The sequence below is a fragment of the Phyllostomus discolor genome, chromosome 14 (assembly GCF_004126475.2).
Source record: "Phyllostomus discolor isolate MPI-MPIP mPhyDis1 chromosome 14, mPhyDis1.pri.v3, whole genome shotgun sequence".
In the NCBI taxonomy this organism is placed as follows: Eukaryota; Metazoa; Chordata; class Mammalia; order Chiroptera; family Phyllostomidae; genus Phyllostomus; species Phyllostomus discolor.
In genome coordinates, this window is record NC_040916.2 from 18,489,705 (window position 1) to 18,513,695 (window position 23,991).

The window sequence follows — 23,991 nt, forward strand, 5'->3', positions numbered from 1 at the left end:
CATTTTTATAAAACAAATTGCCAATTCTTTTTGAGATTTTTTTTTTCATTTTGAGAAAACTATGTTTTTCTTACTAATTTCTGGATTTGGTCAGTGAATATAAATCACAATTAAACGTGATCTCTGTCTTGGTGTATTTTCAACAAGTAGTCTTCTCTTACGTTCAGGAGATAGTGCCGTGTGCTCATTCTTCGTGATTTCACAACTCCATGGTTTTGTTCCTCCCCGGAGCCGTCCATCCCTGCCAGCGGCTAGCATACGGCATGTGTGCTGAATTCACGTGCATTTCCAACTGTTGAGCTTACTGTGAACTCCTGTCTCTCCTTCTGTCTTCCAGAAGCCTTGCACCGCCCCTACGGGTGTGACGTGGAGCCCCAGGCGCTGCACGAGGCCATCAGGTGGAGCTCCAAGGAGAACTTGCTGGGAGCCACCGAGAGCGACCCCAACCTCTTCGTTGCACTTTATGACTTTGTAGCAAGTGGTGACAACACACTCAGCATCACTAAAGGTGAGCTTCCGAGTAGGATCCTTTCACTTCTCATTTTCATGAGTGTTTAGGAAATAAAGGGGTCTGTTCTAGATTCCACGCCACTTAAAACTAACCAGGTGACCTGAGCCCAGATTCTTAGGGGTCATGATGGTCCTTTTTTTCCCCTTAACTGTGTATGGAATAATGCCACTTTGTCTAGCTTATAGGGCTTATTAAGGATAAAATGAAATAAAGTGCTTTAGAAAAAACACCACACAATCTACACATAAATGGTGCTCACTCTCAGAGATTGTACTGTGTGTAATATGCCAGCATTCATCCGCCACCAAGGGAAGGCTCGCCGTGCGTCTCCTCCCGCTGGCTGTGGCTGAGTCATCTTCCAGACCCCAGCGCTGCTGGGAGCGTCGTCTGTGACTGCCTGCCTGAGAACTGTGTGTTACCGGTTCACCGTGTGATCAAGAACTTGCACCCAAAATGTAAACCAACTTCACCCCTAAGTACAGTATTTATTGTTTAGGTCCGCTGACATTTTCTTTTTTGGAGCAAGGCTTTCGGTGCGAGGAAGGCAGTCTGGTGATGAGTGCAGTCTGGCGCGGGCTCCTGCCTTACCGCGGACCCGCTCTGAGCAGCCCTGGCCTGCACGTGCACTGCCCACGTGCGTTAGCGAGATGGGCAGCAGGAGGGGTTTCTCCTCTGGTGGTACTTTCTGGCTGGTGGTTCGTTTCAGTGGTAGATTCTCATAAAAGGGAACACGAAGAACACGACCAAATGAAATCGTCCATTATTGGTATTTTGAACAAGGACAGAAAATACGGAGCTTTGAGAAGGAAGTGGAAGTGTGGGACACCGTCACCGTGTGTGTAAACTGCATCGCTAGGTTGCTCAGGCTTGTTCTTGTCTTTTGAACCTATGAGAGCGTCCAACTGGGAAAAAGTTCATTTCGGGATAATTTGTAACTAAATGAAATTGTAACATAAGTGATTCGTCAAACATAGGCTGTTTATTTGTAAGGTTCAGGATGAGGTTTTAAATGGGAGTGGATATACCAAATTAACGAGACAGGCTTCCATTCAAGGACTGTTACTCTTAAATAAAACTTTTATGTATATCAGTTTTTTAAATCCAGCCAGATTCATCAAAAGCAGAAATGCTTAAACCCGAGTTTCTCAAACCGGGGTGGGAACGAGTCCCAGAGAGGGTGTGATGGCCCGTGTGCCCGTGCCAGGAGGCTGGGAGGCCCGGGAGAAAGGGAAGGTGCGTTGTCTCCTGGTGTCGTTTACTTAAAGGTTTCGGGTAGTTTCGGAGCTGGGTGGCGAAGGGATGTGTGTATGGTGTGTGTTTATGCGCTGGGAGGGAGTTTTTACCCACAGTTTTAGGGTAAAACAAAGGACATCATAGAGATTTTACACGCTGCAGTACTTTCTTTGGGCCCCAACAGGCCTTCACACCTTGACTGGTGCTTCAGTGGGAGTTTGTGGGGCTGTGGCTCAGAGCGTTCTTTCCCAGGTAGGTTTGCGTGTCAGTGTTTTCCAAGACAGCTCAGTCACCGGGGAAACATCGATAAAGAGAGTTTGTTGAGTCCTCCGTTACCAGTGACGGCGGCCGCTGGTGTGCCGCCCCGGGAGTGGGACTGCCTTTGCCTGTGGCCCGCAGGGGGTCTCTTAAAACCCAGTGAGGTGCCCACAGCTTTTTATATCAGGTTCTTCTCACTGTGAGATGATGTCATGCTAAAGGTATATTAGTATTTTAAAGACAAGAAAATATATTTTAAAAATACAATAGGGCCATTATTCTGTATTCCCACCAGTCCCGGCCCGTCAGTTTCCTCCTAGAGCAGAACAGTCTCCTCCGGACTTCCAGGAAGAGAGGAAGGCAGACACACACGTGGGTGTTCACCGTGTCCTCCTTGTGGGGGCCTGTCCCTGCCAGGCCTCGATAAGGAGGCAGTGGTGATGCAGTTAGTGAACTGCTCCGTGTTGCCGCCTTCCAGCTTTTGTGGAGTGAAGTAGAGAAGCTACAAGCAGATTGTATTTCTTCTCTCTAGCAGTATGAGGGTGTTTTTTCCTGTGCATTTCCGCCAGCATGCCGCTCACACTCCTACCTGTCTGTACATATGTGTGTTTTACACATATAGTTAAAATGTGTGTGAGTCCACACTCGTGTGTTTTCTCTCATCGAATGTCACACATCCAGGTGTCTTGGGTGAGACAAGAGGGGCTCGTAGGAAGTTGTCCCCAGTAGACATTTTTGTAGGCTGCTGAAAAAAGTTAGATGGCCACCAGAGTAATGGTTTTGAGTTTTTCCTCGATAGTTTTTGCCTGATAACTACTGGACATGTGCTTTTGATCGATGTGGTTTTTTCCTGCTGTCCTGCACTGAGAAGTGGGTGTGAACTCGGTAGGAAGGCTTGCATCTCTCCGAGTTAGGGGCCTGCGGCCTTGGAATAATTGTTTCGAGCATCAGGTATTGCTAGTGACAGCTCTTTCATCTTCCCTGTTCTGTCTGTGCCGCAAGGGCAAGGTGCCTGCCTGCCGGTGGAGCCTGAAGCTGTTGTTCACGGCTCTGATGGAGCAGCCAAGGACGTTGAAGTCAGTGGCAAAGACACTCTGAGTAACTCGAATCTTTTGTTCCAGCATCAGACTCAGGTTCCTTTCCCACACACTAATTTTAGAGGGCTGGGTAGGAGTGACTCATTCTCCAGGGGGGAATGGGAGGGGAACTGGGGAACTGGAACTATTTAAAGCTTGAGTCCTGGAAAAGATTATGCTTTGGGAGCCCTCACTGCTTGTCTCCCATCCTCCAAACAGTTTTCTTCCTGAAAACACTGCCGAGAGGTCTGTGCTCTCGTGTTTTCACACAGATGGTTCTGTTGCCCTGGTGTCAAGTGAATTTAGAAATAGTGTCGTTTCGTTTGGAAATAACACTCTGTTCCCCATGACTTATCCCTGATTAATCCTTGATTGCCTGTTAATATTGAACCATGTATAAGAGACATTCCTTGACAAACCATTTTGGGGGGGGATGAATTTTATTAATTTTTCTGAAGGGTAAGACTTTGTCATTTTCCAGCCATATGAGTAACTTTATGTCCTTTTGTTCCACCTTACTAGCATACATGGAGTTTTGTAAAGACATTTGTTTTTAGTTGGTGTAAAAATCTCTTAAAACCTGTATGTAGTAAATGCCAGAATGCCGCTTCTAGCTGTGCTGCTTTGGTCTAAGGCACAAGCTAGGATCAGTGAGGATGTGATGGAAAGTCAGGTTTGTTTTCACTATTGAGAAAAATGTGTTGGTATGAAAGTTCCTGATTCATTTTTCAGTGAGTTTAAAGTTTGACAAAGAGACTGCTTTCATTTGAGATAAAGTCCTAATATCCTCTCGTTCATTCTGTGACGACTTTCACGGCTAGGTGAAAAGCTACGGGTCCTTGGTTACAACCAGAATGGGGAGTGGAGTGAAGTTCGCTCTAAGAACGGCCAGGGCTGGGTGCCAAGCAACTACATCACCCCGGTGAACAGCCTGGAGAAGCACTCCTGGTACCACGGGCCGGTGTCGCGCAGCGCCGCCGAGTATCTGCTCAGCAGCTTGATCAACGGCAGCTTCCTGGTGCGGGAGAGCGAGAGCAGCCCCGGGCAGCTGTCCATCTCGCTCAGGTACGAGGGGCGTGTGTACCACTACAGGATCAACACCACCGCAGACGGCAAGGTAAGCCGGCGGCCGGCTCCTGGGTGGGCTGGTGCGCTTTAGCAAATACACTCCGAATGAGCGAAGAATGCAGTTTTTGTGTCTGACGGGAAAGAAAATAATCACGGACGTGAGTTTGAGCTGTTTGTCATGTTAAAGGGAACTTACTCTTTTCAGAAGAATATGGTAGTGGAAATCTAAAACAGCCCTGTATTATAGCCACGGCTGGTGTGGCTCAGTTGGTTGGGCGCTGTCCCACAGAATGAAAGGTCGCTGGTTCAAGTCCCAGTCAGGGCACATGCCTGGGCTGCAAAATCGGTCCCTGGTGGGGGTACATACAAGAGACAGCTATTCGATGTATCTCACCCTCCCTTCTCTCTAAAATAAATAAAATCTTTCAAAAAATAAATTTAAAATAAAACAGTATTATATTAATGGTTTAATGATGAGCTAGATGTGAAGAAGAACAGTGAAGGAAATTGTTGGGTAAGTTGGCTGTTCTAATCGTTAACATATAAATAGACAAATATACATCTAATACGTTGTAAAGAATTTATAAATTAAACCCTATATCTGAAAATTATAATAATCTCCACCAGAAAGTTCACAGAGTAAGAATTTAGGCTGTAAGACGAGTACTGGTCATTGATACTTGTCAGTGTAAATAGATGAGTTATTTAGCAGTTCACATGTTGCAAAGACCAGCCAGTTTTGAATGGTTGTTAACGTTAGATTGGAACTGTTTTACTTTATAAACTATAAAGCATGGGCTTACGTCAGGACTTCTGGTGAACAATAAATGTAGATCGAATCATTTCTTCCATTCTTTCCTTGCCGTGGTATGCACAGTAGAGGGAAGGCTCAGACTGTGGAGCAGGCAGGCCTGGTTTGCAGTGTAACGCCACAATTTTTTGTAGCTTTGGGGCGTTACATAAGCCTCAGTTTCCCATCCTACTTTATTGGATCCTTGTGAGGTTTAAATGCAATAACTTCCGTAAAACAGATTGGCTGGTACAAAATAAGAAATAAGAAAATTATGAATTCTCTTTCGCTCCACCTTTAGACTTATTGTCTCTGAAGTTATATTTGGTGGTTTATGCTGTTATAGTTGTCCCGGTTTTCCCCCGTGCCCCCTTCTACCCGCTCCCCCCACTCCCTCCATCCCCACACTGCTGTCCGTGTCCACGGGCCCTGCACGCATGTTCTTGGGTGGCTCTGTTCCCTGTGCTGTACTTCACACCCCGTGACTAGTCTGTGACTTCCAGCTTGTGCTTCTCACTCCCCTCACCGCTTCCACCCATGGCCCCATCTCCCCTCCCGCCTGGCAACTATCAAAACACTCTTTGTATCTGTGATTCTGCTTCTGTTCCGCTTGCTTGTTTTATTTTTTTTTAGACTCAATTGTTGATAGATATGTATTTATTGCCATTTTATTGTTTATATTTTTGATCTCCTTAAAGAAGACCCTTTAACATTTCATATAATACTGGTTGGTGGTGGTGAACTCCTTTAGCCTTCTTCCTATCAGGGAAGCTTTTTACTTGTCCTATTCTAAATGATGCTTTTGCTGGGTAGAGTAATCTTGGTTGCTGATCCTTGCTTTTCATCACTTCGAATATTTCTTGCTGATCCTTACTAGCCTGCAAAGTTTCTTTTGAGAAACCAGCAGTGTTATGGGGTCTCCCCTGTAGGTAACTAATTGCTTCACTTTTGCTGCTTTTAAGGTTCTCTCTTTTTCTTTAACCTGTGGCACTTTAATTATGAGTGTGTGTGTGACCCTCTTTGGGTCCTTCTTGTTTGGGACTCTGTGTGCTTCCTGTACTTGTATGTCTTATTTCCTTCAGCAAGTTAGGGAATTTTTCTTTCCTTTTTTTTTAAGGTACAGAACACTAGCTTTAAAAAAAAGATTTTATTTATTTAGAGGGAGGGGAAGAGAGGGAGAAACATGTGTGGTTGTCTCTCACTTGGCCCCCACTAGGGACCTGGCCCACAGCCCAGGCATGTGCCCTGACTGGGAATCAAACTGGTGACCCTTTGGTTCGCAGCCCGCGCTCAGTCCACGGAGCTACACCAGCCAGGGCCTTTCATTATTTTTTCAAATAAGTCTCCACTGTCTCATTCTTTTTCCCTTCCAGCACCCCTCTAATGTGAGTGTTGGAGTGCTTGAAGTTGTCCCAGAGGCTCCTTTCACTACCCTCATTTTTTTGGATTCCTTTTTCTTCTTGCTCTTATTGGTTGTGTTTTTGCTTCCTTATGTTCCAAATTGCTGATTCGATTCTCAGCCTCATCCACTCTATTGTTGATTCCCCTGTAGATTGTTCTTTATTTCAATTTAGTGTGTCCTTCATTTCTGACTGGATTTTTTTTAATGCTTTTAGGTCCTCACTTAAGTTCCTTGAGCATCCTTATAACCAGTGTTCTGAACTCTGCATCTGATAGATCACTCTTCTCTATTTTGTTTAGCTGCTTTTGTGGAGTTTTGTTCTGTTCTTACGTTTGGGCCATGTTTCTGTCTCCTCACGTTGGCAGCCGCCCTGTGCTTGTTTCTGTGTATTAGATGGAGTTACTACGTCTCCCAGGCTTGATAGAGTGGCTTCATGTGGTAGGTGTCCTATGGGGTCCCGTGGTACCACCTCCCCTGTCACTCAAGCTGGGTACTCAAGGTGTGCCCACTGTGTGGGCTGTGTACATCCTCCTCTTGTAGTTGAGCCTTGATCGCTGTTGGCACATGCAAGGTCAGCCACCACCTGTGTTCTGCCCGGGGTCACACACCACTGGCTACAAAGTGATCTGCAGATGGCTGCTATTTGCGCTGGGTTTGGAGGCAGGTGCCCAGGAGAGGCCAAGCTTTGAACCAAGGCCGGCTGCTGCTAGTGCCAAGCCCAGGACATCCTAGAGAGAGTTGTGGGGCTTGCTGAAGCCAGATGTTTTTTGTTTGAGAGAATTGAGGAACATCTGAAGCACATGGAAAAGCCACTAGAAACAGCTTGGGTGGGTCTGAAAGTTGGGTGGGGCAGGGCCTAAGGGAGTCAGTCACCAGGGCGGGACAACAGTGTGAGCCAGGTTGATGGAATCTCAGATATAGCTCTGTGGGGGCTCTGACAAGGGAGGGCTCAGAAAAGACTAAATGGGTCTCTGCCAGCAATTCTGCCTGCGAGAAGGCTGCCCCCAACTCTCACCCTGATGCCACACACTCCATCTCCTCCCCATATGTCTGTGGTGCCTTTCAATTTGCTGCCCTGGCGCTGGAGCTCAGAGGGAGGGAGTGTGGGTGAGTCTGTGTGCAGGCCCTTTAAGAGGAACTGCCTGGGATTCCAGCTGTTTCTGTCTTCCACAGTCTCAGTCCCCGCTGGTTGTTACAGCTAGAAGTTACAGAGACTTATCTTCCTGGCACTTGAACCCTGGGCTGGGGGACTGGTGTGGGGCTGAGACCCCTTGCTCCTGAGATGTCTGCCCCAATTTTTATCTGTCACACGTGGGGGTGGGGCCAGCCCATTCTGTGTCTTCACCCCGCCTGCCACCTGCCAGTCTTGATGTGGTTTCTTCTGTAATTCCGTAATTGTAGGACATCCATTCAACTCAGTTTCTGATGGTTCTGAATGCTGGTGTTCCATAGTTTAGTTGTACTTTTGATGTGGTTTGTGAGGTGGGTGGTGGGCTGTGCTCACCTACACCGTCATCTTGGCTGGAAGTGTCCCATATTGTCTCTTGACAAAACCAAACAGAATGAGGTGAGGGATAATGTGGGGGAGACCCAGCAGCTCCACTTCTGCTTATATACCCGACAGGAGTGAGTACCCATGTGTGCAGGGGGCATGTACAGGAATGTCCAGGGAAGCTTTAGTTGTAATGGCCCCAAACTAGAAACTCGCAACTGTCTAGCACTAGTAGACTGAATTAATAAGTTGTAGTGTATTTATAACATTCAGTCTCGTACAACAACAAAGAGGAACATAGTACTGATACTATACACATCAGGAAAACTACGGCCCTGCAGCTGCCTGCTCTTGTAAATAAAAATGTATGGAATGTACCACACCCGTTTGTGTATTGTCCACGGCTGCTTTCTCATCATTACAGCAAGTTTGAGTAGTAGCAGCAGGTATGCAGTGGCCACAAGCCTCAAGTGTTTACGCTCCGGCCCTTTACAGAGAGGTGTGCTGGTCCCCGCCACACCTGACTCTCGCACACGTCAAGCTGCGTGAAAGCGGTTCGCGTTTGCGGGGGTGGGGGCGTGGGGATGACCGCTGTGGGGACGGGCTTTCTTTGTGGGGTGACGAAGAGGTTCTAGAGTTAGATGGGGCTCATGGTTGGACGGCCCAGTGAATATACTGAAACTACTGAATTTACACTTGAAAATGGTGACTTTTATGGTGTCTGAATTGTATCACAATAAAAAAAAGTTGAGCGGTCCAGTTTATAGACAGAAGTCCTGGACGAGTAGGTACTGTTTCTGACTGTATTAACATTTCAGTGCTGTAAAATACTATGTGAAGCTCTTAAAATTCTGACATTCTACAGCCTGTACAAGACATGCTGGGTTTTTTATGTTCTACTTCTGCCTTAAGATTTAAGTTTTTTTAATATATTTTTGCCCTGAATTAAGTGTTAATTTGATGAAAACTCTGCTTTTAAAATCATCACTTAGTGGGTTCCAATAAGCTTGGGGGAAAAGTGGCGTGAAGGAAAGCAGACACAAGACGACACGTACTGGATGCTCCGTTCGCACGGAGCTCAGAAGCAGGCGCAGCCCGGCTGAGGGCGCGCGGCCCCTTTGCGGGGCGGCTGGCTGGGCAGGAGGGCAGGTGCGGAGCTGCTGGGCGCTGGGAGGTCACAGTTCTCGGGGTGGAGGTGTTAGCCTGGGCGAGTCCATTTTGTTTTTATACAAATCAGCAATTCTCCATTTATTCATTGTATACTTCCCTGTACACAATAAAAGTTTCTTTTTTAAAAAAATAAATAAGCTCCCTTGGGAGATAAGACCCAAAGACTGCTATCTTACTTTACACTTACTGCCTATCGCAAATTAACTACTGTTTTGTTAATGGAATCTCTGAAAAGCACATCCTAATGAAGTAAAAATTATAAGATTTGAATACCCTCGCTCTACCCCCCAAAATCTAAGTCAGTGGTTTTCAAGTTATGTTCTGTGCAAGATTCTGCAGGGGTATTTGATAAACCCACAGGAGGCCAGGTTCCCTCTTGCCTACTTGAACCAGAGAATCTCTTCCTTTATTCGTCTAATGTATTTGGGTTCCACAGTCTTCCTGCTTAAAAAGTGTTTGAGGTGCAGTGATCTTCATGATCCAGAGAGGTATCTTGGAAGTTTCTCCCGAGACCAGAGCACATTCGGGAAGCAGGGGAAAGCGGCTGGAGTGAACGGAATGAAGTTCTGTGTGTTCCCTGCCGTCATCGTCTCACTCTTTGTATCTCCAGACCAGCGAAGTGATGGGCTTTTACAAAAAACTTTCTGATCTCTTTTCCAGTTGGTTTAGCTTCTCTCCCGCCTTTCTCCCCAGGTGTACGTGACCACCGAGAGCCGCTTCAGCACCTTGGCCGAGCTGGTCCACCATCACTCCACAGTGGCCGATGGGCTGGTGACGACATTGCACTACCCCGCACCCAAGTGTAACAAGCCTACGGTTTACGGCGTGTCCCCCATCCATGACAAATGGGAGATGGAGCGAACAGATATCACCATGAAGCACAAACTTGGGGGTGGTCAGTATGGAGAGGTTTACGTCGGCGTCTGGAAGAAATACAGCCTGACAGTTGCCGTGAAAACATTGAAGGTGGGTTGCTGAAAATTACAGTTTTCAGGCATCTTTTTCTTTTGTGCTGAATCACTCGAAGATACCAGCGCGCCCTTCTTTAGCTTTGGAACACTCGCCACCCACTGGTGCCAAGCACATCAGCAAATTGTGGTGATCAGCCCTCGCGCCGTGGCTGACAGTGCAGGGGCAGGCTAGTCGCTGCAGTGCAGCAGAGCCCGCGTGCAGGGAAGGTCCGTCGCCTGTCTCTCCTCCCTTCTCCCTCCCCCGTCTCTCCTCCCTTCTCCCTCCCCCGTCTCTCCTCCCTTCTCCCTCCCCCGTCTCTCCTCCCCTCCCTTCTCTCTCCTCTCTCCCTCGTCTTCTCTCCCCTTCTCCCTCTCTCCCCTTCGCCTCTTGCTCCCCTGTCTTCATGACGGTAGGCCACTTCTTGTTCTCAATATTCACAGAAGGTTTTTTCCTGACGCCATGCTCTCTTTAAGCATCCCGGTATCAAAGCACAGGCTTGTCACTCATCCTGTTCTGTGCAGGTTCTCCTGCGTGCCTCTGGCTCGGCCGTATCGCTTGTAAGGGCTGCTCTTCAGCTGCGAGTCCTGGTCCGTTCTCTCTAGCAAGCATTTATTAAGCACATTCTGAGTGTGAAACAGTATTTGAGGCCTTGCAAACATGCTGTGCTTCCTAGGGAATTAATTTGTCAGGAAGACAAATGTGTAAACAGCTAACTGCTCTGTCTTCTTTCTCAAAGCTGAGATAGCTCAGGAAGTAAAATAACAACTGAGTTATTCAAGTCGCAGTGTGTGATAAGATGTGATGACTGAATTTTGCTCACCCTGCTAAGTTTTACTTGTTTCAAACATTGGATAAATTTAAGGACATTTTTAAAAAGATTTTCTTTCTTTCTTTTTAGAAAGAAGGGAAGGGAGGGAGAAAGAAAAGGAGAGAAACATCAGTGTGTGGTTGCCTCTCGCACGCCCCCTACTGAGGACCTGGCCCACAACCCAGGCCTGAGCCCCGACCATGAATCAAACCTGTGACCCTCCAGTTTACAGGCTGGCGCTCAATCCACTGAGCCACACCAGCCAGGGCGACATTTTTCTTTCCTAACTGGACTTCTGTAGAACATACTAGGTTATGATAAAATTTCTTAACATATGTGTTAAAATATTCAGAAGGTGTCCCCCCCTTTTTAAATTCAGAGGTAATGAAGGGGCATGTATATTACAGTCATGGCAGGAGCTTAGATGGGACATTAAAACTCATTGAATTGATGGTTAGTGAGACTGTTTTAAATATTGTCGACCTCACTTTTCAATCTCTTTTTCTCTCCCTTGTCCCTCCCCGCACCACTTTTTTCCTTTGTACTGAACTTATTGTGCTGACACCGGGTAACAAAATTCTGCAGGTCACAGGTGAACAGTTCTCCAGCACATCATCTGTACCCTGTACGGTGTGTACCACCCCCTGTCAAGCCTCTGTCATCACCAGTTACCCCCAGCCCTTCCCCCGCCCTCTCTGCAGTCACTATACTGTTGTCCATGTCTGCGAGGTTTTTTTTCTTTTTGCTCAATCCCTTAACTCCCCAGCCTCCCCGCCCCGCAGCTGTCAGCCTGCTCTCTCTGAGTCTGTCTCTGTTTTGCTTGTTAGTTCATTAGATTCCACATATGAGTGAAAAAGATGCCCCCATTTAAAGCTTTATGATTGTGAGTTCACTCAAATGGTTAAGATGGGGGTTTGTCCCTCTTTTTTCCTTTTTATTCTTCCCCCTTTCCAGGAAGATACCATGGAGGTGGAGGAGTTCCTGAAGGAAGCTGCAGTGATGAAGGAAATCAAGCATCCTAATCTGGTGCAACTATTAGGTGAGGAATCTTGCCCGAACCACAGGTGCCCCAAGACGCTTGTCCCCAACTCCGTTACCTACGGGTCCTCCTCTGAATCACCATGGTAAAAGCTCCAAGTGTGAATTGACTTCAATAAGTGGCTGTTGCTTTAATTAGCAAGCTCTGTGTTTAAAAGTTGCCCAAGAAACATTGGCCTGGATTGATTGCCATGTATAAAATGGCCCACTTTGTGGTAATTGCCCCAGATTCAAAGTTCAGAATTATTCAACGTGATTACAAATCAAAACCTTTCACAAAATAGACATGAAACAAAGAGCTGTTGACAAGAAGCACATCACACATGGTGACCACACCCGTGGGTTCACCCTGCGGGCAGGAAATGCTGCGCTCTGGTAGGCTGGCTTCTCAGCTGTTTGGGTCGCCAGGAAGCCAGTGTCTGCACCCTTTTCAAGTAGGGCCACTTTCTGTGGGTGTTCAAACTGAGCCCACTGTCCCAAAGGAAATAATTTCTGGTTGGTTCTTTACAGGGACTTTGACTATGGAAACAATTATAATCTTTTTTGCAAAGCGTGGTTACAGGCTGGGCTCACATAGTCAGCATACGCACAGTTGCGGTTACTTTCAGATAAGCATCGTTAATGTGCATTTGGGAAGGAGAGTCATAGGCACATAATAGAGAACTCTTGAAATTTTGGTCTTCCTGCGTCTTTTTGGAATTAATTCAAGTGACTCTGCCTTTGCCCAAACAGCAAATACTCAAGTGCATATGGATTCCCAGAAATACCTAATGGAAGTAGAGGCTCCCTTACTAACCATCTTCTTCACTTGCTGCATTATTTCCAGAGAGTGTGATGGCAGGAAGGGAAAAGATTGCTGCCCAGTTAGATTTCGAAGGGTGTCGATTGTTTTTGCCAGAGTGGTCTGGAGTGTTTGGATGTACGGTGCTAAAGCACGCTGTGTTCTTGGACTGCCAGGCGTGTGCACTCTGGAGCCTCCGTTTTACATCGTCACGGAGTACATGCCGTATGGGAACCTGCTGGATTACCTCCGGGAGTGCAGCCGAGAGGAGGTGACGGCCGTCGTGCTGCTCTACATGGCCACGCAGATCTCTTCCGCCATGGAGTACTTGGAGAAGAAGAACTTCATCCACAGGTGGGTGCCACCCGGTGATGGCTACGACTGACCTCGAGGCCACCTTGCTTGTCGTGCAAACGAAGGGAAGAATGTGAGAACCTCCCAGAAATCTTCAGACAGTTCCGCAAAGTCATTTTCCCCTTCACAGGGCCCATGATGATGTCATTTCCAGCTTACGAACCTATGTACTCTGATTACAATATTAATGAGGGCCCGTGCTCTTCTCAAAACAAAAAGCTCTTTATTTGGCCCAGGACTGTGTTCAGTAGCCTTTTGCTTCATTTAGTGGTTAGTTTAAAGAACAGCTTTCTGTCTGAGTAAAGAACTGAAACCTTGGAGGAAGCGTTGGTGTCTGTCGCTCCCTCTGCACCCTGTCCCCTGTGCGGGTGACCCGTGAGCAGCACAGGTTCGAACCTCGAGGATCTGCTTGTACACAGATTTTTTTCATAAATACAGTGCTGTGAATGTTTTTTCCTTCCTTACAACCTTCTTAATATCGTTTTCTCTAGCTTACTTTATTGTAAGAATACAATACATAATATATATAACATACAAGAGACGTGTTAGTTGATTGTTAAGGGTAAGGCTTCCAGTCAGCGGTAGGCTATTAGTCGTTAAGTTTGGGGGGAGTCAAAAGTTACACACACGTTTCGGCCTGCAGGGGCATGGGCTGGGTGGGGTTGGAACCTATAAGCCCTGCGTTGTTCAAGGGTCAACTGTGCTCATGAGTAGGAACCCGCCTGCTTTATTCTGAAGCCTGCTTATTCTGAAGCCTGCTTTATTCAGGCATCATGTAATTGCCTCTAGATGCATACAAGTGATACATAACTAGTGGCTTTCTACAATGTTACTGATTGTCATAAAATAGTACCGTATCTGTTGGCACTTAACCTATGAACTCTGCGTGTAGCACAGAGAACCAAGACGAGAGCATGTACGGTCACTTTCCTCACTGTCCAGATGGAGTCACACCAGGGTCTCTTCCCCACAGAGATCTTGCCGCTCGGAACTGCCTAGTGGGGGAGAACCACGTGGTCAAAGTGGCTGACTTCGGCCTCAGTCGACTGATGACTGGAGACACCTACACCGCTCACGCTGGAGCCAAGTTCCCCATTAAATGGACAGCCCCGGAGAGCCTTGCCTACAATACCTTCTCCATCAAATCTGACGTCTGGGGTGAGGTTGGGAGGGGCTTCTTCCTGCATGTGTTGCCTCATTTTCTTTGTAAATGCTCTTCACTCTCTAGAGCTTCTCTATTACATGACCAGTATCCTCTGTCTCTACCCCCACCCCCCTCAATTATTTATGAAATACCTACTGTCTACCAGGCATTGAAGCTAGCTAGGCACACAGCATAGGAGGACGTGCAAAGAAGAAAGTAACAAATGAATAGAGCCCCTGCTTCAAAGAGCTCGCAGACTAGGTCTCATCCTGCACCGGCCTCCTAACGACCCCTCTCCGTGAAGTGCCCCGTTTTCCACACGAGGCGTCGGAGCTCGTTGCCAGAGCACTGGGGCGCACGGGGCGACCTCCTCGGCTCCAGGAAGGCTGCCGGAGTCTCACCTGGAGTGCATCCCGGCAGCTGGCCTTGCTTCTGCTGCCACGAACACCTGTGTGATTTAGTGGAGGCTCGTGGACTGAACCAATCTGAGAATTTGGGTGGTGGGCCAATGGAAATAGTTGTAGGATTCTGAGTCACTCTTTACCAAAAATCTCAAACTCAGAAATAACCTGTGACAAAATTGAGCAAATTCTTTTTTCTAGGGTGAGCTTTAAATGAGTTCATTTTTTGTATTTACTCCTCTACTGCTTGCTGACATACAAAACTGTGAAACTCATTAAATAGATCATAGATTATTCTCAGAATAGTTTGATTATGCCCCAGGCTTCATGTATGGTCATAATTTATTCTCCTTCATTGTAATAAAGGACATCTAAATAAAAGATGGGAAATATAAAGAAAACCATCTTGACATTATATCCGAAGTGTTCCTGGAACAGATCTCTTAGAAGGACAAGGCATACTATAAGACTTAGAAGGTATAATTCGGGTAACTGTTACCCAGTATTTGAAAGATAATTACCTAATGGTATGAAATAAGTAATGATTCAGAGACAAAACATTAAGCTCCTTTTTGTCATCCGTTTTGCAGCCTTTGGGGTGCTGCTGTGGGAAATCGCTACATACGGAATGTCACCGTACCCGGGCATTGACCTGTCTCAGGTCTACGATCTGCTGGAAAAGGGGTATCGAATGGAGCAGCCTGAAGGATGCCCCCCCAAGGTTTACGAACTTATGAGAGCATGTGCGTATTTCTGCATATTTTCATTTTGAAGGTGTGAATGAGCAATTAAGGGTGATTAGCCAAGTTGGAAAGATTCCCCCTCCCATTGTGGTTAGATTGGCTCGAACCTCATGGCATAGGAAGAGCTGGCCACTGCCCAGCCGGTCGGTGTGTCATGCGCCGGGCCTGGGAGTCTCACTGAGATCCTGAGAGTCGATGTCTAGGGCCGGAACAGGGAGTCAGTTTCCCGGGGTCATTTGCACATTTAACAGGACGATACGAAATTGGGTGTGGAGTATAGTGGGGAGGACTGCTTTTAACTAGATTAAAAATGATTGCTAACGAGTAGGGAGAACATTCGAAAGTTACCTCTGTGTTGAGTAAACAGAGCCTCTGACTTCTTGAGGATGGGGAAAGTAGGAAGGTGACAGTGAATTGCAGCTGTGGTGGAGCGTAAATCTTATTTTCTCATTGAGCATGGGCATCGCCTACTGCCCTGTCTTTGCCAAAAATGAACTCCCAAGCTCCTCCTTTCTAATAGCCTGTTTTATTTCTGCATATGTGCAGCTCGTGACTTCTAAGGTTAGAGTAAGTTTGAAGAGAAGTATAACTTCTTTTATTTTTCCAGAGGAAGAGAACTTGCCATGTTCTAAACTACCTCCACACCCCTCCTCATCCCCGTAGTAGAGGGAATAGGGGCTGAGGCTGCATAGGAGAGCCTGACCGAGGAAGTGGGTTCACGACCCTCCGAGTCACACTTGGAGGCAGCCGCCCCACTGTCCTTGTGAGCGTGCTGTCACTCTGCCTGCACGAGCACACGTTGCAATGTGGGGACTCACTCTCAGGGGGCCCCTGGGTTTGTGATGTCTATAGGGAGCGTTCTACATTTCCTCCTCTCGTCACCCAGGCTGGAAATGGAGCCCCGCCGACAGGCCCTCGTTCGCGGAAACACATCAGGCTTTTGAAACGATGTTCCACGACTCCAGCATCTCTGAAGGTGAGAACCTGGCCGTTTGCTGTCGGCGGCTGCCTCTGCGTGTGGGTGGTGATGACATTTCGAAAATGATGGCTTCTTGTGGCTGGGGACTGCGTTTCAGGATGCATTTCAGTGAATTTGGGCCTTCATCATTCTTGTGTTGTTGCTTTTTTTTCTATTTTTAATTTCTATCATATTGTTGGTTTTTAATACTGAAATTATATTTTAATTATAAAATCAGTCTCTTCATAAAGAGAGCAAGTCCAGTAGTTCTTTAAGCATTAAGTGGGGAAGAGAAGAGGGAGAGAAATGAGCGTGAAAAATGTTTCGGCTCTTTGAACCACACCTACAAAGGCAGAACCAAGTTGTAAAAGCATTATCCAGAAGCTTATTTCTGGGTGTAGATCTTAAGGGAATAATTAAGGATATAAACAAAGATTTAGCTACAAGGTTGTTACATTACAATACAGTTTATAATATTGAAAAAATTAAGAACAATTTAAGTATCTAGTGGGATGTTAATTATATCTGTAAAATTAAATACCTAAAATGATATTCTTAAATATATTGACAAAGCAGTTTAACGTGAGCGTGTTAAGTTATGCTGTGAACAGTGAGACCCCTTTTCTTATCTGAAAAACGAGGATATGAACATGTACAGGCCGTTTCCTACGTTTGTGTACAACGCCTCTCTAAAGTTACCGCAAAAGTACTTGCAAAAGGCAAGCAGTAAACTTGTTATGAAGAGAGACTCTTTCTAGAGAGCTAAAAACACAACATCTTGGTTATATATACTTGCCTACTAGACACTTTGATATAATTCCAGAATTTTATAAATATTTAAAAATTTTTTCCTTTCCTAATTGAACGCAGAACTTATTGCTTAAGTTCAAGTTTAAAAATATTGGAAGAAGTGAACAAGTTGATTTTTACAGCTTCCCTTCGTGCTGCGTTGTCATATCTAGGGGAGAGGAAGGGGGGAAGACCAGCTGCCTGTCACAGAACCTTCTGTGCTCTGTCCTGCAGTGTTGGGGTGGTGGGAGTCATGGTTACTGGGCCCAAGAGTAGGGTCCCTTTCTCCGGCACTTCCTCTGTGTCAACTTTTAGCTTCTGTTGAATCCTTAAATACTTCTCCTTCTCTTGAAAATGGTATGTTCTCTTAGAAAGTCAGCCCTTACCCATTTTCAAAGCTAATTTCAATTCACAGTTGCTAAATAAGAAACTTAACATTATTCAACCCATATCTTACTGACATTTAACCTGTGGCAAGGACTGTACTAGGTCTGAGGACACAGAGATAAGACACAGTTCCTACCTTAAAAGGATGCTCTTATTCCTTGTAAATGAGGAAAACCTAACTCAAGCTTTCTTAAGGATTAAGAGGATTTACTGGCTCACAGCCAAACTGTGGGAAAGCAGAAAGGTGCTAACCTCGGGGTCAGTGGAAGCCATGGACTCAAGTAGCTTTGGGTGTCCGTCCTTCCTAAAGCCACCCCCACCCAGTATCTCTCCGCCTTTGCTTCTGTGTTGGTCTCGTCCCCAGAATCCTCCTCCCAGTGGCCTTGGACACAGTTGTCAGCACCCCTGAGGTCACGTCGGCCTCCCAGCTGTTGTGTGCAGTGGCGGATGAAAGGAATCTCATTGCATAGGCTTGGGTTAGGTGCCATGTACCCACTCTTGGGGCATATTGATGTTTAAAAACAATTACCCCAAAAGTTGTACAATCACAAAATTTTACAGTTTCAGTAATCCTACTGGCTTCATTTTTGTGTAGGAATGAATAGCAGATTACGTCTTTGCTTCAGTGAAAGCCACAGAGCCCATGGCCAGCTCTGGTCAGCAAGGTTTGCTGATGGGCGAACCCTTTTCCAGGGGCCTCATCTCCTTCAGGGCATGACTGTCTCTACCCTCCTTTGTAGTGCAAGGTGCAACCAAAAATACAGGTGTCTGCAGACTTTTGTCTGCTCTGTTCAGCCTCTGGACAGGGATCCGTGAGTGAGGACAGCGAAGTGACGAGTAGGCAGGTGAGGCCACGCTCGGTGTCACCCCTCAACAGAGAAGAACAGAGTAGAACAGTGAGACCCCCGTGTGCCTGCCCCAGAGCGGCTGCAGTTAAATCACACAGAAAACCCCGACAGCACAGAACCGGCAAGCATGCAGAGGAGCCAGAACTTGTCCACAGTGCTGCTGGGAGAGTAGATCGGTACAGCCGTGCGGGGAGGCAGTTTGGCAGGGAGAAGCTGAATTCGTACTCGCCCTGTGTCCGCCATCCCGCGCAGCAGGATGCCCCTAGTGACGTACTCATAATAGCCGAAAACCGGACACAGATGGCGGAGGACCGGTGAGCCGTGGTGTGTCCTCACATCCCAACAGTGCGCAGGGGCGAGGAGGAAACCCCGCCACGTGCGACAGCGTGGTTGACTCCGTGAACATAACGTTTAGCACAAGCAGCCGGACAGAAAGGGTGCGCACTCTGTGACTCCGTCCACACGTGTCCGGACCCCGTTCCCCAGCGCTCTCGCAGTGGTGTGTGCGTCGCTCTGCCAGGCCGTTGGTTGTGTCAGCCTCCTTCCCTGTCTCCCTCACAGAGGTGGCCGAGGAGCTGGGGAGGGCCGCCGCCGCCTCATCTGTCGTGCCCTACCTGCCCCGATTGCCCATACTTCCTTCCAAGACCCGGACGCTGAAGAAGCAGGCGGAGAACAAGGAGAATATCGAGGGGGCCCAAGATGCCACGGACAATTCTGCTTCCAGTTCAGCACCAGGTATGAGTGAGTGCCTGGGCAGGCAGAGTCAGGCTGCCTGGTCCGAGGAACCCTGCACCGCTTCCCGGCCCACCTCCCTGCCCGTCTTCCCTGAGGCAGGTGCAGCTGGCACCCGCTCCCCCCGACCACGCCCGTCCTCAGCTCTGCACGCCCGGGCCAGGAGTCCTGGTCCGCCCACCCGCATGCAGTCTGCCTTCCGCTTCAGTTCCTTAGCTCGTGCTTCCCGAGTGCTTACCCGCTGGGCGGTTCTGGCAGACGCCTCCTCAGGGAACCTGATAGTGAGGCCAGGTGGTTTGTGGAGAAGAGGTGAAGGCCCAGGTAACGGTCAGCAGGGTGTTTCCTCCCGTCTCTATCCCACACCACACTCGGGACACTGACCAGTGTGAAACGGTAACGTGTCTGTTAGCGCCCTGAGCCCTGCTGCCACCTGACGTTTGATAGACGCCGACAAAACTCGTCCAGTTCAGCCTTAATGGCTCAGGTGTAACGGAGCGCCCTCTTGTGTTTCGCGTGACTGACTGGCCGTTTCTCATCAGGGTTCATTAGAAGTGCACAGGCCCCCAGCGGGTCCCCGGCACTGCCTCGAAAACAGAGGGACAAGTCACCCAGCAGCCTCTTGGAAGATGCCAAAGAGACATGCTTCACCAGGGATAGGAAGGGAGGCTTCTTCAGCTCCTTCATGAAAAAGAAAAATGCCCCCACACCCCCCAAACGCAGCAGCTCCTTCCGAGAAATGGAGAATCAGCCCCACAAGAAATACGAACTCACGGGTAACTTCTCATCTGTTGCTTCTCTACAGCATGCTGATGGGCTCTCTTTCACTGCTGCCCAGCAAGAGGCGAATCTGGCGCCCTCCAAGTGCTATGGGGGGAGCTTTGCGCAGAGGAACCTCTGTAATGACGACGGTGGCGGGGGTGGGGGCAGCGGCACCGCAGGGGGCGGGTGGTCTGGCATCACAGGCTTCTTTACACCACGCTTAATCAAAAAGACGCTGGGCTTGCGAGCAGGTAAACCCACAGCCAGTGATGATGCTGCCAAGCCTTTTCCAAGGTCAAACTCTACATCTTCCATGTCCTCAGGGCTTCCAGAGCAGGATAGGATGGCAATGACCCTTCCCAGGAACTGCCAGAGGTCCAAACTCCAGCTGGAAAGGACAGTGTCCGCCTCTTCTCAGCCAGAAGAGAATGTGGACAGGGCCAGTGACACGCTTCCCAAAAAATCAGAGGAAGGTGCCGCTCCAACCAGGGAGAGACCAAAAGCCAAACTTTTGCCCAGAGGAGCCGCAGCTCTTCCTCTCAGAGCCCCCTCTGGGGACCCAGCCATCACAGAGAAGGACCCCCCAGGGGTGGGGGTGGCTGGAGTGGCAGCTGCCCCCAAGAGCAAGGAGAGGAATGGTGGGGCGCGGCTTGGCATGGCTGGAGTCCCAGAGGACGGCGAGCATGCAGGCTGGTCCCCGGCCAAGGCCGCGGCCGTGCTCCCGACCACGCACAACCACAAAGTGCCCGTCCTTATCTCCCCCACTCTGAAGCACACCCCCGCCGACGTGCAGCTCATTGGCACAGACTCTCAGGGGAATAAATTCAAGCTCTTGTCTGAGCATCAGGTCCCATCCTCTGGAGACAAAGACCGACCCCGACGGGTGAAACCAAAGTGTGCCCCTCCCCCGCCCCCCGTCATGAGACTACTGCCGCACCCGTCCGCGTGCTTGGACCCCGCGGAGGAGCCGGCCGCACAGCCCGCGCCCGAAACGCAGGAGGCGGGGAAGAAGGCAGCTCCGGGGGCAGTGCCCGTCGCCGGGAAACCCGGGAGGCCTGCGGTGCCTCCCCCTCAAGTGCCTCTGCCCGCATCCTCCATCTCGCCAGCCAAGATGGCCAACGGCACGGCAGGTACGAAAGTGGCTCTGAGGAAAACCAAACAGGCAGCTGAGAAAATCTCAGCGGACAAGATCAGCAAGGAGGCCCTGCTGGAGTGTGCGGACCTACTGTCCAGCGCGATCTCGGAACCGGTGCCCAATAGCCAGCTGGTGGACACCGGCCACCAGCTGCTCGACTACTGCTCAGGCTACGTGGACTGCATCGCGCAGACGCGCAACAAGTTCGCCTTCCGGGAGGCCGTGAGCAAGCTGGAGCTCAGCCTGCAGGAGCTGCAGGTGTCCTCGGCCGCCGCCGCCGGGCCCGGGGCCAACCCGGTCCTCAATAATTTACTGTCGTGCGTGCAGGAGATCAGCGATGTGGTGCAGAGGTAGCCACTGCCGGCCTCGCGGGAGGCGCGCACGATTCCCGGGGCGGGGGAGGGGCTTGTTTTCCTGTGTTCTTGTTTTCGAGAAATGAAAGACTGATACTTGAGCGTGTCCATGTGAAGTACCTCAGCTCTCTGAGATCTCACGTTTACAGGTTCATCTCACCAGGAACAGAAGGCAGAAGTCCTAGGAGAGGGAAAGCGGATGGGCTGGGCGGTCGTGGTCGGGGCGGAAGCCGCGCCGGGGCGTCAGGGAGCGGGCGCATCAGGGAGCGGGCGTGGGTGGTGCCGTGAAGGACCCGGTGCAGCCATTCTGGCCGGGACTGGTGCGAGGTGGTCGGGCGGGGCCGCCCCCAGCAGTGCCGCGGCCCGTGCACAGGTCGGGGTGACGGAGGGCTGCAGCGGCCACCACTGGTGGTGACGCTCCGCCTCAGCCGGCAGGTTTGGGGGGGCCAGAGAAAGGGAAGCCGTGAAGGTACCGAATGATGTTTCTTGCGTTCGAGGCTGTCGGAAGCAGCGCCAGCCTTGCTTCCACAAGGTCCTGCGGCAGCGGGAGCTGCAGAGCGGAGCGCCAGAGCTACAGAGCCGGCCCTGTCTGCACGCCGCTGACCTGTTTTCCTGGGCGTGCGAACTGGTGCAGGAGGGAAGGAATGCCAGGGTTTCAAACCCCCTCCTAAACTCGCATGGTGACCGACAAGCCATTTCCCCCAGTCTAGTCTGTTACCTCTGAGTGGGCCGGGTCGCGCCTCCTGCTGGCTGGTGCCGGACTGTGTGCGTGCAGCAGGGGTCTCTGCAGTGGTCCTTCCCTGCCCCCTGCTGGGCAGGCCATCTTCCTTCAGTCCTGGCCACAAGCTGGCGTTGGCCCTCGTTGACTTGGAAGTTAGTGGTCATGGGCAGGTCCTCACAGGGGAGTCCTTTCCTGATGCGGTGCCCTGCCTGCTGGTGTGCTGGTCAGGGCCTCCGGCAGCTGTATGTTTCTTCATCATCACCGAAAATACCCAACAAAGGGGCTCCCCTCGAAAGCCCACGGCCAGGCCCAGGGGTTTGTGATGGAGGAGGGAAGCTGGTTTGGTCCTGATGGCTGTTTCCCTGTACCTTTCCCTTCCCCCCGCACCTTCGACCCAAACCAGGTGGGAGTACAGAGAAGCACACTCCCTCTCTCTGGGTTTCTGATGGATCACCCCAAGTTACTCTCACGTGCTTTTTCTCCTTGCACATGCCCCCCATCTTTGTGCTTGTTTGTAAAGATCACATTGGGAATCGTCTTTGATGTTTATTTTAATATCATTTTAAGAATGTTTAATCGAAGGAGCACATCATTTCCAGGGAATACCAATTAGATCCTGGAAATATAATGACTTAACCCTCAAATATTTTTGCCTCTGAAAGACAGTCCTTTTTCTTCCCTACTCATTTAGAATGATGGAAGTTAATTAGGATTGCAGGGAGCTGAATCTAATTGGTTAGATATTATTAATATTCTCAGTATCAGGTCTAATCCCAGTTACCACTTAATTCTGTTTTTAAAGCTTTATGACCCTTCCCCCAAGGAGAACCCAATACAAAAAAAAAATAAACACATTATTTTTTTCCTTCCAAAGGAAAATGAGGAAGCTAGGAATTCAGCACTGACGGGCAGTGAATTGTCGTCTTGCCTCAGTCACTGACCCGCCGTCGAGCCACCGCCCCATCTGTAAGTCCATTAAGTGAAGGCAGTGACACACGTCCTCCCGGTGCTTTACACACAAGGGGGGCCCCGGCCTCTGGGGGCCTCCCTGGGATGCTCTTCGGTGCGGGGCTGTTACGGCGAAGGGCTTTTCATTCTCTTCTTGGCTCAGTAGCAAATCATGAAATTTCAAAACTGTTAAGATTATATTAATTGGGCTATAATACTAAAAGGGAAAAACTATGTTTTGGATAGAGTTTGGCATCTTCGACCAAGGAGGGAATTTAGTTTTCATTGGAAAGAGGGAACCTTGATTCTTGCCACAGCAGCTTGAAAGGAGGCCCAGTCCAGGGGGAGGGTGGAAGGGAGGAGGCTGTGCCCAGCGTTCCCTACTGGTCCGGGTCCCAGTCCGCGGTCTGGTCTCTGTCTGTTTGCGGAGGATGCAGCACAGGTGGCCGGTGATGTGCCGGTCAGTCTCCTTGTCGCACCGCGGCCGGAAGAGGGGCTCGAGTTCCCGTCAGCGTGGCCGTAAAAGCCAGCGGTCCCCTCCCGTCTCCTCAGCCGCTCCCCTTCATGATGTACTTCCATAAACTTGAAAGCGTTTTAGCCATTAGCCTTCTAAGGGTGGGGCAGGGAAAGCTAAAACTTTAGAATATTTTATGCTGCTTTTTAAGTTTATCCCTGACATTGTGGGATGCAAGGTGAGGGATTATAATTGTTTTTCAGGGGATTATTTTTTTCCCTAAGCAAGGGATCTTTCTTTGAGAGCTCTGAAAATAAGCCTTGGAGGATCACTACTGAGTGTATTTAGGCTCACGGTTTCTTCATGCCGAAGAATGGTCTGGAGGGTGGGGGCTGTGTCTTACTCAGGGGCGGCACCGGGCTCTGTCTTGCCTACAGTAGGTGCTCAATAAGTTAATGGATTGAGTTTTCACAGCACGTCCATAGTAGCATTGACTTTTGCAGCATCCCCCACCCCCGTCCATGCGATGCTTGAACTGTGGAACTTCAGGACTTGAGGGCTCAGGGTGAAGGTTAGAGAGGCACTGTCAACTTAGGCAAGTATAATTTGCCGGTAGGTTTTTTCCTTTTTCTACTTGAAAAGGACCAGATTTAAAAAAAAAAAAAAAAAACAACAACAAACCTTATG

At 49.1% G+C, this 23,991-nt stretch overlaps 1 protein-coding gene across 12 annotated transcripts in view; it reads left to right on the top strand.

The window, feature by feature from the left end:
* ABL2 (ABL proto-oncogene 2, non-receptor tyrosine kinase) overlaps positions 1 to 22,712 on the top strand; it is an 87,199-nt gene extending 64,487 nt beyond the window's left edge. For 4 of the 12 annotated variants that reach the window (XM_036015239.1, XM_036015241.1, XM_036015240.1 and 1 more), the window contains 11 exons: positions 338 to 508; positions 3,900 to 4,195; positions 9,694 to 9,966; positions 11,345 to 11,389; positions 11,714 to 11,798; positions 12,755 to 12,932; positions 13,906 to 14,090; positions 15,068 to 15,220; positions 16,107 to 16,196; positions 18,764 to 18,937; positions 19,474 to 22,712. In XM_036015239.1, coding sequence (XP_035871132.1) covers positions 338 to 508; positions 3,900 to 4,195; positions 9,694 to 9,966; positions 11,345 to 11,389; positions 11,714 to 11,798; positions 12,755 to 12,932; positions 13,906 to 14,090; positions 15,068 to 15,220; positions 16,107 to 16,196; positions 18,764 to 18,937; positions 19,474 to 21,182 — 3,359 coding nt within the window. In that variant the 3' untranslated portion in view covers positions 21,183 to 22,712. The remainder of the gene's footprint in view (positions 1 to 337; positions 509 to 3,899; positions 4,196 to 9,693; positions 9,967 to 11,344; positions 11,390 to 11,713; positions 11,799 to 12,754; positions 12,933 to 13,905; positions 14,091 to 15,067; positions 15,221 to 16,106; positions 16,197 to 18,763; positions 18,938 to 19,473) is intronic. The other 8 variants (XM_028530675.2, XM_028530677.2, XM_028530676.2 and 5 more) reach the window with 3 other exon arrangements.
* The last annotated feature ends 1,279 nt before the right edge of the window (positions 22,713 to 23,991 follow it).